This window comes from Amia ocellicauda, chromosome 7 (assembly GCF_036373705.1).
Source record: "Amia ocellicauda isolate fAmiCal2 chromosome 7, fAmiCal2.hap1, whole genome shotgun sequence".
NCBI classification, from domain to species: domain Eukaryota; kingdom Metazoa; phylum Chordata; class Actinopteri; order Amiiformes; family Amiidae; genus Amia; species Amia ocellicauda.
In genome coordinates, this window is record NC_089856.1 from 40,518,262 (window position 1) to 40,531,074 (window position 12,813).

The window sequence follows — 12,813 nt, forward strand, 5'->3', positions numbered from 1 at the left end:
TGGGCAGAGTACCTGTCCCAATGCCATCACTGAGAACACAGCAGTGCACTCCATTCTGTTTTTAACAGTTCAAATCAGGTTTGCTATGGTCTTACTTAGTATGGATACTTAATATTGTATTGAAGTTAAAATCCTACTAACCTATTTACTTCTTAAAACACCTGAAATGCAATAAAAGCACGGTTTGCAAATTGTGCTTGCTAATTAAAACAAAATAAAGATAAAAGAGAATGCAGTGATTGGATGTGTATTCCTGGTTTGATATCTAGTTAGTTATGAACATAATACCACACCACCACCACTATGCTCTTGGAACTGTATATAAATAGGGGGCGTCTGTTGTAGAACAACAGATAGACCGACCGAATCTACACTGCAGACATCCAGCAAAGGTGAAGGTACTGTTCATCAGAAATTAGATTGTCTCACCATCCTTAAATTACTGTGCTTTTAATATCCTTAATACTATTAATAAGACTTGTGATATTATTAAATAACAGTTATGCTGTTTTACCACTATACAGTTATACATCCAATAACATACTTTTTGCAAACTGGAAAACATTTTTTGATTAGTGTAACGTATCATTATTGTTAAAAATGACAAACGACGTGTTTTGTAGGGGTGACCCAGAACGCCATTTCTGGATTAGACACACAGCTCATAAACTAATCCTTCAACTGCCCTTGGCGTGTCACAATAATGAACAGCTTCCAAACCACCCCCCTCCTCTCCTCTCTCCCCTCCTCTCCCTCTTCCTCTCCAAGGGAGAGAGGGAGAGGCATGGACAGACTTGACAATGCGCATGTTCATATTGAGCAGAGACACAATAGTTCATGTTGAAGCACACTTAACACTTCCCATATATATATATATATATATATATATATATATATATAGAAAGCATCAACTGGAGAGCTAGCTGTTTCCCACTATAGGAGGGTGGCTGTAAGTGCTGACGCAGGGGAACTGAGAAGCTTCGCTTGCTGGCTTGGTCCTGCCTCCCTCACTGCGAAAGCTGAAATGATTTTCAAGGAAGGGGCGCATGTCAGCTGAATGTAGCACTCATCTCCAGCCTGCAGACAGACGCTGATGTATTGCCAGCCTCGCCCGAGATCGAGCTCTGCAGAAAGCTCCGGGGCATTGCATACGGAAGGGAAGGGGAGGTTGGGGTGGGGGGGTGAAACACAAGAAAGGCCCTTTATCTGTGAGAAAATGAATGGGTGTTCATGCACAATCACTATAACACATCCTGGAGCTGACTGACAACAGCACAGGTGACGCAAATCCAACCACTCGACACATCAGTAAAAAGAGGTGGGGAAACAAATCCTGCCTGTTTTAGCTGAAGCACAAGTTTTGTTTTAATTTTGCCAAATGGGAGTCTCTGCCTGTATGCCTCTCTTCACTTGCGAGAAACAGGACATCTTGACTTTGCTCCTTCTCCGGCGATGGCGCTGGCTGAAACCTGAAGCGCGGCCGGAACACAAATCGCTGCTGAGGCAGGAGGCGGGGGTGCCATGGCAACCGGAGCCCCGGTTTGATGTCACCGCCGGTTTCCATGGCAACTGGCCCAGATTGCCTGTCACAGCATGAGGTCAGTGTTTCCATGGAGACGGGCCAGCTGAGCAGTAATGTAGCTGGTCTGTGCATTGGGTGCATCAGCAGGGGAGGGAAAGCATATGTCAGCGAGACAGATTTAAAACTGCACCACTGCCCTGCCACTGCTGCTCCAACAATACTGGACTGATCTCCTTGCACCCCAGTTTCACTGTACAGGAAAGGGAAAAAATGATCATAAAAAAAAGAAAATATGGTGCATTAATGTCAGGAGAGAATGTAAATATAGATGAACTGCCTCGTCCTACTGGTTCACATTGTATGCATTAGCCAAGCCTACCACACCCGTCCATAAGCAACAGCAACCACCAAAGGGAATATAAATCTACAGTACTGATACACTTATCTTTCCAACAGAACAAAAACAGGACTAATTACAACATGTACCAGTACAGAAAGAAAGGCGGGAATCGTAGGTTGGGGGGGGGGGTGCAGGAAAAGAAAGAAAGCCGTTCATAAATAGACTGCCTTTATTCCCGCCGAGCCCTGAGTCCACATACCTGCTCCACAGCAGCATGCATATCAATGTGTGCATAAGCCCCGCCCACGCCCAGCCCTGCCACTCAAACACGGCTGTCTGACCCCCCCATCGGCTCCCCGCACCGATCCGCCCAGTGCACTGCAGGGACCTGCGACTTTGGGTCATGTTTTTGTTTTTTGCACTAACGTCGACCTTCCCACAGCGGCCACACAGTCCTTCTCACTTCTCAGCAAAGCGCTGCAGCCTATTTTTATTTTCTTACACTAGGGGTCCCTAGAGAATAAGCCACTATACCTGGAAAACGCGTCCTCCGAGTTTATAGCTTTGACTTTGCTGCCACCTAGTGGATATAATATATATGTGTTTATATGTATGTCTATAGCTATCTGTATATCTTCAGATATATACACCGATCTGCCATAACATTATGAGCACTGACAGGTGAAGTGAATAACACTGATCATCTCGTTATCATGGCACCTGTCAGTGGGTGGGATATATTAGGCAGCAAGTGAACATTTTGTCCTCAAAGTTGAGGTGTTAGAAGCAGGAAAAATGGGCAAGCGTAAGGATCTGAGCAACTTTGACAAGGGCCACATTGTGATGGCTAGACGACTGGGTCAGAGCATCTCCAAAACTGCAGCTCTTGTGGGCTGTTCCCGGTCTGCAGTGGTCAGTACCTATCAAAAGTGGTCCAAGGAAGGAAAAGTGGTGAACCTGGCGACAGGGTCATGGGCGGCCAAGGCTCACTGATGCACGTGGGGAGCGAAGGCTGGCCCGTGTGGTCCAATCCAACAGACGAGCTACTGTAGCTCAAACTGCTGAAAAAGTGAATGCTGGTTCTGATAGAAAGGTGTCAGAACACACAGTGCATCGCAGTTTGTTGCGTATGGGGCTGCGCAGCCGCAGACCAGTCAGGGTGCCCATGCTGACCCCTGTCCACTGCCGAAAGCGCCTACAATGGGCATGTGAGCATCAGAACTGGAATGGAAGAAGGTGGCCTGGTCTGATGAATCATGAGTTCAAGGTGTTGACTTGGCCTCCAAATTCCCCAGATCTCAATCCAATCGAGCATCTGTGGGATGTGCTGGACAAACAAGTCCGATCCATGGAGGCCCCACCTCACAACTTACAGGACTGAAAGGATCTGCTGCTAACGTCTTGGTGCCAGATACCACAGCACACCTTCAGAGGTCTAGTGGAGTCCATGCCTCGACGGGTCAGGGCTGTTTTGGCGGCAAAAGAGGGACCTACACAATATTAGGCAGGTAATGTTATGGCTGATCGGTGTATGTATATACACTCACCTAAAGGATTATTAGGAACACCATACTAATACTGTGTTTGACCCCCTTTCGCCTTCAGAACTGCCTTAATTCTACGTGGCATTGATTCAACAAGGTGCTGAAAGCATTCTTTAGAAATGTTGGCCCATATTGATAGGATAGCATCTTGCAGTTGATGGAGATTTGTGGGATGCACATCCAGGGCACGAAGCTCCCGTTCCACCACATCCCAAAGATGCTCTATTGGGTTGAGATCTGGTGACTGTGGGGGCCAGTTTAGTACAGTGAACTCATTGTCATGTTCAAGAAACCAATTTGAAATGATTCGACCTTTGTGACATGGTGCATTATCCTGCTGGAAGTAGCCATCAGAGGATGGGTACATGGTGGTCATAAAGGGATGGACATGGTTAGAAACAATGCTCAGGTAGGCCGTGGCATTTAAACGATGCCCAATTGGCACTAAGGGGCCTAAAGTGTGGCAAGAAAACATCCCCCACACCATTACACCACCACCAGCAGCCTGCAGTGGTAACAAGGCATGATGGATCCATGTTCTCATTCTGTTTACGCCAAATTCTGACTCTACCATCTGAATGTCTCAACAGAAATCGAGACTCATCAGACCAGGCAACATTTTTCCAGTCTTCAACTGTCCAATTTTGGTGAGCTTGTGCAAATTGTAGCCTTTTTTTCCTATTTGTAGTGGAGATGAGTGGTACCCGGTGGGGTCTTCTGCTGTTGTAGCCCATCCGCCTCAAGGTTGTACGTGTTGTGGCTTCACAAATGCTTTGCTGCATACCTCGGTTGTAACGAGTGCTTATTTCAGTCAAAGTTGCTCTTCTATCAGCTTGAATCAGTCGGCCCATTCTCCTCTGACCTCTAGCATCAACAAGGCATTTTCGCCCACAGGACTGCCGCATACTGGATGTTTTTCCCTTTTCACACCATTCTTTGTAAACCCTAGAAATGGTTGTGAGTGAAAATCCCAGTAACTGAGCAGATTGTGAAATACTCAGACCGGCCCGTCTGGCACCAACAACCATGCCACGCTCAAAATTGCTTAAATCACCTTTCTTTCCCATTCAGACATTCAGTTTGGAGTTCAGGAGATTGTCTTGACCAGGACCACACCCCTAAATGCATTGAAGCAACTGCCATGTGATTGGTTGGTTAGATAATTGCATTAATGAGAAATTGAACAGGTGTTCCTAATAATCCTTTAGGTGAGTGTATATATATATGTATAGACACACACACACATAAATACATTGCACTGCAGGGAGTGCAGGCCAGTACAGTATCGCTGCTTGAGTCTGACCGGCTGTACTATACTGCACATCCCACCCTCTCTCTCTCTGAAAAAGTTGATTTGCAGTGTCTTGATAGACACCATAGATGGCTCTAATATATTGCATATGAACAGCATTAGCTATGGTATGGTGATGCTACATCACAAGGCACAAGATGTGCCTAGAAACTGTTTACCACCAACAACACACCGCAACTTCCCCCTGAGGTACAACTGTGGATATGCAATTATGTTTTACTGATAAGTCTCTTTTGTACGAGTCTTCTAGCAGAAGTTGGTAATGCACATGAAAGTTGCCCAGAATAGCTGTGCAGAAGTCTGTAATAGGGTGGAAATGGGGCGTTTTTAATGGGACTTACATGTGGCCGATAAGGACCAACACAGAACAGAACATTCCCATAGGAAATAGGAGGTGTTGTTTGTCCCAAAGCTCTGCATACGTATTATTCCCAGGACAGCAGCATGGAGAGACTGAACAGTCTTTATAACCAGAGGTACCGAACAGTTCTGATTAAGGAAATATATAGCCCACTATCATCATCCTTTGCTGATCAAGTGCTGGATGAAAGCCTCCCCAAAATGTCTCCCCTTGTTTCCATTCACTACATCTTTTCCAGGTGAGACTAGCAAAGCTTCCAATTTCTTTTTCCCATCTTGTGCGTGGTTCTTTTTTTTTTTTTTTTTCATTGCTTTAGATGCATTCGATAGCTTTTGTCAATCTGTGGTCTGTTGTGCTGCAATGTGTCCGACTTCTGTAGTCTATTGAATTCACAGGCAAAGGGATAGGTATACAGGCCAGCAGTCTCAAGCACATACTTTGTGAAGAAAGATGGAGAAAGTAGTATTCTCGAACTACAGTGTTGAACCTACACCTCTTCATGGCAGTGAATTATCCTGTGCACAGAACAGCCCACCTCAAACTCTGCATTATTTCATTATTTTCATGATTCATTTAATAAAGGCCAATACAATATTACTCAGATCAACACAAATCATTTGACTCATGCATCCTTTAATCACTTCCATTAAAGTTCATATCAGTTTTTCCAGTTGTGCAGTTCCGAAGAAGGTTTAAGGTATGTTGGTATATGCCCTAGTGGTAGTAACATACTGTGTTTGGTCCCTGAATGTGAAAGTACTCCAGAGAGACAAACAAGTTTTTAACCCAAATTTACATTTTATTGCGCTGTCCTTTTTGAAGCCACGTTTCACACTACTGAATCAGTTCAGCTAGCTTTGTACTTTTCACTTCATGAACGGGCGAGTGCAGATACTTGTGGATGATGCCAGAGCCCCCGTATTAAAATGGCACCGGTTACCATGAAGAGACTGAACCCTTTTAAGCAAAAATAGATAATGAAAATAATGAGAGAAAAAAATGCATAGATGGCAACCATGTATGTATTCACTGTCCAGACAAAATTATTATTCCAATCTTTATCTCCACGATGCTTTCAGATCTCAACTCGACACCATAACACCAAGTACTGCCACGTCTCATCCACTCAGTATACCGAGATTTGGTTCTATACTTGTTACTGACTCCATATCCAACATGTGACCGGATAAAACAAAACTACTGGATTATATATCCAAAAGAAAACAAATTGGGCCACAATCAAACAAACCAAGAACCATTCAGTATGCCTTTCAACTCTTTTACTGCGCTGGTAAACAACCCCTTCATACAAAACTAGAAACAGGCAGATTGACAAAGGGACAGACACTCGTGAAGTGGATGAACATTTACTTGTTCTTCGCAGACGTCTCAAAACTAATGCATGGAATGGAAGGTGTTCCTGAACGTGGTTACTTCTTTTTCATGTCCAACGATAAACTGAAATAAAAACAGGCAGAAAAACATTGTTTACACAATGTAAATATTAAAGTGTACATATTTTTTATAGCTTTATAAAGTTAGGGCGCGGAGACCTAGTAAACATTACCCTGCATGAAACTGAAGCTAAAAATCTGACCTGGGGAGTCTGTCAGAATTTAACTACAAAAGAAACGACTCCCCAAGACCAGCATTGACTTTAGATATCATCTGTATGGTCCTCCCGTCATCTAGCGTAATACCAAAAATAGTTACAAACCCAATTATAAAAGATCTTCCAGCGGAGATCAGATCATTTCCAGAGAAAAGCCTTCTGGAGTTAAGTTAAATGACAGTTTTTGCTTTTTTTCCCCAGGAAACCTTAATTAATTAGTTGCTGCAAATTAATTTAAAGAGCATGTCCTTGTCCTTACATGCAAAAAGAGGGGAGAGGGGAGCGGGACTAATCTGACATGCACTTTCGATGGCGCAGAAACCTACTTGTTAAAGGAGTCGTCTTGGAGATTGAGCACTAAATTGTCCGCACTCAGGTACACCTTGTTCTGGGAAGCAGCCACCTGCAATACAGAGAAGAAAATACTCTTTTAAGCAGGTAGGACAGCCTACAGAATCTGCAAACAACACACATGTAGCAACTGAACTTCAAAAACAAAACAAAAAAAGTGAAAAGCACAGAGGTCAAGTTTAATTCTCCCTGCTATCCCAGAGATAGAAGTGCGAAACACAGCATCTCTTTAATTAGCACTCCAATTCAAGAATGATATACAGTGGGGAAAAAAGTTATTAAATTTATCAGGGCTGAACAATGACACGCATAGCCTGTGGCACTCGAGTAGCAGCCACCATGTAAAACTGGAGCAATTAATAAAAGTCAATTAAACCCAATCAAATTTAACACAGGCAAAGGAGTTCTCGGTCTCCGTGAGGTTTGTCTTCAAACTAAACCGTAACTGGAAATATTCTTCACAATCCTTTACGGCCGTGGCAAGAGAGCTGCTGGGGACCCACAGTGAAGAAAATAAAAGTCCCGGCTAACATCAGATATGACTAAATTATTACCATCATCCTTATCTTAAGATTTAAGCTCACAAAAGCACGACACTTAAAAGCTAGTTTGCCCTTTAGTCACACAGGGAAAACTCAGGGACCAAAGCTGGCTCTCCTGAAGGTTTTATTGACACCCGCCACCCTCCTCCTCTCCCCGTACCGTCTTGGCAATGTTCTGCGCCGCGCGGATCCTCCTGAGCTTCAGGTACCCCGGGTTCTTGGTGACGGCCTCTCCGAGCTGCAGTGAGAAGACACAGACAGACAGGTGAGTGGACGACGAGGACAAGCCTGCCCGAAGACAAAAGAGGGGACATCCTTTTCCTCGCCCTTCTCAGTTCTTGTCGCTCAACCTAACAGGAATCTTCTCGCACATCCAGATATGACTTTTGCATCTCCAGATTAAATCTCTGTCCTTTCCCTGTGGCTGCTCCCCTTAACCGAGTCTTCAAAAACCAAGCCGAACTGCCTTTTCACTCTCCGTCCCTACTAGACCACCACCAGAGGACTGGGAGGGCAGATCGATGTCGATGACATTACCATCTTGGCGGCCGTTGCCTCTCCCTCAGCCTGGATGATCTTCTGCCTCTGGTCCTGCTTGGCCTTCTCCACGTAGAACTGGGCCCGCTGAGCCTCCTGCTGGGCTGTAAACACACACACCTGCGTCACATAACCACACCGAGCTACAGCTCACCACCGCTCAGCCTCAAGTACAACCCACCACTCCACCCCCGGCACAGCATGGTAATGTGGGGTGGTACAAAATAATTTGTATTACTGTTCCTTTGTAACGCTTTTAAATGTATTTTATACCGACTATAACTGCACTTGTAATGCTTCTTGTATGAATCGTGCCCTGGGTAAGAGCGTCTACTAAGAAATAGATAATAATAGTGTCTTGCAGTTTTATTGTGGTGCAGACAGCCGTGCTGTGGCCACCCACCGACTTGTTTCGCCTCCACAGCAGCGGTGTACTCCCTGCTGAAGCTGAGCTCGGTGATGGCCACGTCGTCCAGGATGATGTTGAAGTCCCTGGCCCTCTCGAACAGCTCGCGCCGGATCAGCAGGGACACCTAATCCCGGAGAGGGGGAGCACGGGAGAGTAAACGCACAGCGGCACAGAAAAACAACAGAAGAGGAGACGAGAGAGAGAGGGGAGGCTGACCTGAGCTCTCTGTGTGATGAGCTGCGAGGCGTTGAACTTGGCCACCACGCTCTTCAGCACCTCATTGACGATGGAGGGCAGGACGCGCTCGTCGTAGTCCTTGCCCAGCTGCTGGTACAGAGACGGCAGGTTGGAGGCCACCGGCCGGGAGAGGACACGCAGCCCGATGTTCACCATCTGCAAGTCTGCCCGGGGGGAAGGGAAGGACACACGCTGTGAGAGCAAAGTTAACACACTGCCACACAGCTGGCCATCACTCACCCCTGCATCCAACCAGGCAATTAACCGATGAGAGGAAAGAAAGATGGAAGCTTCTTGAAACCATATCCAAAATGCCCGTTTCATAAACTACACAATGCAAGCTCACTGTTGAAGATTCTTCCTGAGCCCCAGCAAGTTAGTTCATTAGCAGAACCTCAGCCATTGTTTTTAATTGTCAGAAAACACCTGGGAAATCCATAAACCACAGGGCTGTAACATTTTCCACCAGTCAGCACTCACCATATCACTTATTTATAGATTTGTTTGTAACAGCTACTGTTACAAAGTCAAAATTAATAAATAATCACTTCATCTGCCTGCAGGGGACAGGTCAATCAGCATCCTGAAAGATTTATGTGGCACTTTTACAGCTTCATTGTGTCTTCATATTTGACAAAAAATAATAAACAGGTGTAACCTAGGCAAGGTGATTAATATTTGATCAGATATGGTTGATGGAAGAGGCATCATGCAGCTACTTTTTGGGGGGGGATGCTGATGTCTCTCTCTAAGGTTCCACAAATGTTCAAAGATTCTGACACATTACATCAATTTGAACATAAAGCGTGTTATCATTTCCGGTCCTAGTGGTACATTCAATGAGAAGCACTGCAAAGGACAGATCAAGGCAATATTACACTAAGGAGAGCCTGTGCCCCAACATGATATAAAGTCTTTTACTCCTAATACCTTTGCTTCCGGTGAGAGATGAGATCTTCCTGGGCCTCGCTCTGATGTCATAGATGATAGGATACTGGAACCAAGGTATCCTGGACACAGAAACAAAGCAAATTTGACAATAAATGAGTAATTAACATTTCTGTATTTTAATTAATGTATAATGCATTTCTTGTTCAGCACTTTAAGTTGCCTTTAGCATGACTGTATTTAGTATTACTATATAAATATAGGTTATGATTTGAATGATTCATTGTACTATACATGTCATGTGACCTCACGTGACATATGTCTTTTAGTAAAAACAAAAAAGCAAAACCTTTAGTAGAGTTAAAAACAACTATGTTGTTGAAAACTACTTTTTTAATATTTTTTTTTAATCAGGAAACACCAATAAAATGAACCATGTCGTTACATTTGAACTCCAGAGAGCTTCCCTCTTCTGTAGATTTGTCCACCATTTTTCCCCCACAAAGCGAATGGAACGTCGGCTGAACATGAAGCATGATGGGATGCAGTATTCCTTGTAGTGCGCTCTGGTTGTATACTGCAAATTATGACGAATGTAGCAAGCCATTCGGGTACTTTTACCATACTACGAATTCATATACTACGTCCAATATGCATACTGCATACTTCTGAAATGTTGATATGTAGTACATGTAGTGTGGTTTCAAATACAGCCAGTGCTTTTTCACTGCACACAGAAGTCAGGATTAGTTTGGTTCGTGCACTGGAAACCAGTTCCGATTTATTTATTTGCTCTGGAAAGTGAGAAATCTTTTCAACCCGGGTTTCAGGGACTTGGGGAGTGCTTTCGCTGGTCCCCGGACTGCAGGCTTACCTGAAGTGTAGACCTTCAGCCAGCACTGTGTCCTGCATCCCTCCAATCCTGCTGAAGATGATTGCCCTCTGCCCACCTTCCACTGCAACAAACGGGGAGAGGAGAGGGGGGCACAGATCGACAGGTCACAAGAGAGACACTCACACACAGATCACTCCCTCACTCTCTGCACCAATTTTCTCTGGCTTCCAATTAATCATTTCCTCAGGTGACCTTGGGAAGTGGGAAGGGGAAAGGTCAAGCTGGAAGATGTCAGTAGCGGTGTTGGTTGCTCGGGCGGTGCGGTACCTGTGTACGTGGCTTCTTTGACCCCGTAGGCCAATGCTCCGGCGCCAAACAGCAGTTTCAGGCCCATTCCGGCACCCCTGGAGCCAGAAGACATGCGACCGGCCATGTCCCTCAGCTGCTGCAAAAACCTCTGCAATGACAGCAACAGCCAGGAGGCCAGTCAAGTGGAGCTCATAGGGTCCCCTGGTCAGCTCCAACTAACACACGAGCACCCAATAACCAGGGAGGGGAATCCCACTCCCAATGCAGCTCATTTCAGGAGTTTAGGAGCTGGTGCAGCAGTTTGGATAAAGACAAAAGTGCAGGAAGGCAAATACATCTCAGGACATCATCTCCCCTCTCACGAGTGCACGTTCGATGAAGGTAAAGAGAGGAAATATTGTCCAGCAGCTAGTGCACAGCGGCCTGCAGACTGTCAGACCTGGTGCGGCTCAGACGGCCATCGAATGAGAGAGCATTCACGCTTCACTGTGCCCAGGCGCCAAGCAGGGACGTCTGGCATGAACTCACATTTACTGGGATTAAAAGCAAAACCCAGATTAACCCCAGCAGTCTTCACAACTACATGTCTATCCTGGTTTACGGCAATAGTAAATCATGAGCAGTGTCTGTAAGGTCTTGGTGTCAAGGTTCATTTTGAAGCATGGGGGGGTTATTTTTTAAATGGAACTGCGGTGCACACAGCAGTCTTGGATGAGATCAGATCTGGAACTTTCCACTTATTTCATATAAAATCTCACTGGATCTCGGACAGTTATCGCGACAACTGTAGAGAAGAGCCTCGTTGTTTCCTTCTCAGTTATAATGTACATAATTGACAAAAGCGAGCTACCCTTTCAAACCCATGCCGTTTGTCTTTCTCCCTCACACCACCCCGTCCACTGCTACGCATATACCTTTAAATGCACCCGTTTCACCGACATACAATCATGGTGGGAAGGCAATAATTCACGTTTTGTGTGTGGTTTCCTTTACGATATACAGTCAGATCCAAGACCAAATGTCAAGTGTAAGTGCGTTGTGAGCGACTGGGCCTACAGAAGAAAGACCCCCAAGTCCAGGAGCCACTGAACTGCATCGTTATTTCACTGGCGTTTGTGTTCAGGTATATATCAGCATCGCACACAACACACTGGTGGCATGAACTCCATTATTATCATTAAGAAATGAGACAACTAACTATATGAATATCAAGACAACCCCCTCTAGGATACGCAAGATTATAATGAAACCTCTGGCAGGTAGTTTAATTTGACACATAAGGCAATTTTTTAAAATACACCGCAATGTATATCGCTTTATCATCACTGTTTCGCCGAGGCGTATTTTATAATAAAATACACAATTCTCATACTTACACTCGGCTCCTTATTCGCCATGCTGCTTTTCTCCTGTGATGGTAACCCAGTGCAAGGTCGAGTTGCCGTACTTCCTGTTCTGGCAGAATGGCCTTATGGGAAATGTAGTTTACAAATCATTTACCCGTTTGTAGTGATTGAGCTGTGATGTACGCACGTGTATTACAATTTGCAATAAGCAGATTTTAAATCGTTATAAATAATAATAATAATAATAATAATAAACCTTTGGACTGCTATTTATTTGTCAGTTTTGATAACACATGTAAATATACTTTGCTAATATTTATATACATACACATACATACATACAGTGCCTAAAGAAAGTATACACATTGGTCACATTTGGTCACATTGGTCTCGATTGTACACTTTCTTATGTTCTTATGTTCTTATGTACTATATTAGTTGTTCACATGAGACAAGTGGGCCAGGCCGTCAAACCCCCCACTTTAGGGACTGAGCCAAGGACTTGCTGCAGAGGCAGTCACAGGGGAGGTGGTGGGATGCAAGAGAGTGAAACGCTGGGGGTGTGTTGATGATGGGGCATTTATACTCTTTGACCGGAAGCGAGTGTGATGACATTGGATTTATTTACTCCCAAAACTGATTTATCAATACCACTTGTACTTTAACAA

At 44.7% G+C, this 12,813-nt stretch overlaps 1 protein-coding gene across 1 annotated transcript; it reads right to left on the reverse strand.

The window, feature by feature from the left end:
• Window positions 1-5,854: 5,854 nt before the first annotated feature.
• On the reverse strand, window positions 5,855-12,253 carry phb2b (prohibitin 2b). Its single transcript, XM_066709607.1, has 10 exons — window positions 12,176-12,253; window positions 10,818-10,947; window positions 10,530-10,611; window positions 9,698-9,777; window positions 8,747-8,931; window positions 8,525-8,654; window positions 8,122-8,225; window positions 7,745-7,822; window positions 7,018-7,094; window positions 5,855-6,537 (listed from the first exon to the last, which is right to left on the reverse strand). Exons 1-10 carry the CDS (start codon window positions 12,194-12,196, stop codon window positions 6,510-6,512), a joined length of 915 nt encoding a protein of 304 aa, XP_066565704.1. The 5' UTR covers window positions 12,197-12,253; the 3' UTR covers window positions 5,855-6,509.
• Window positions 12,254-12,813: the final 560 nt, after the last annotated feature.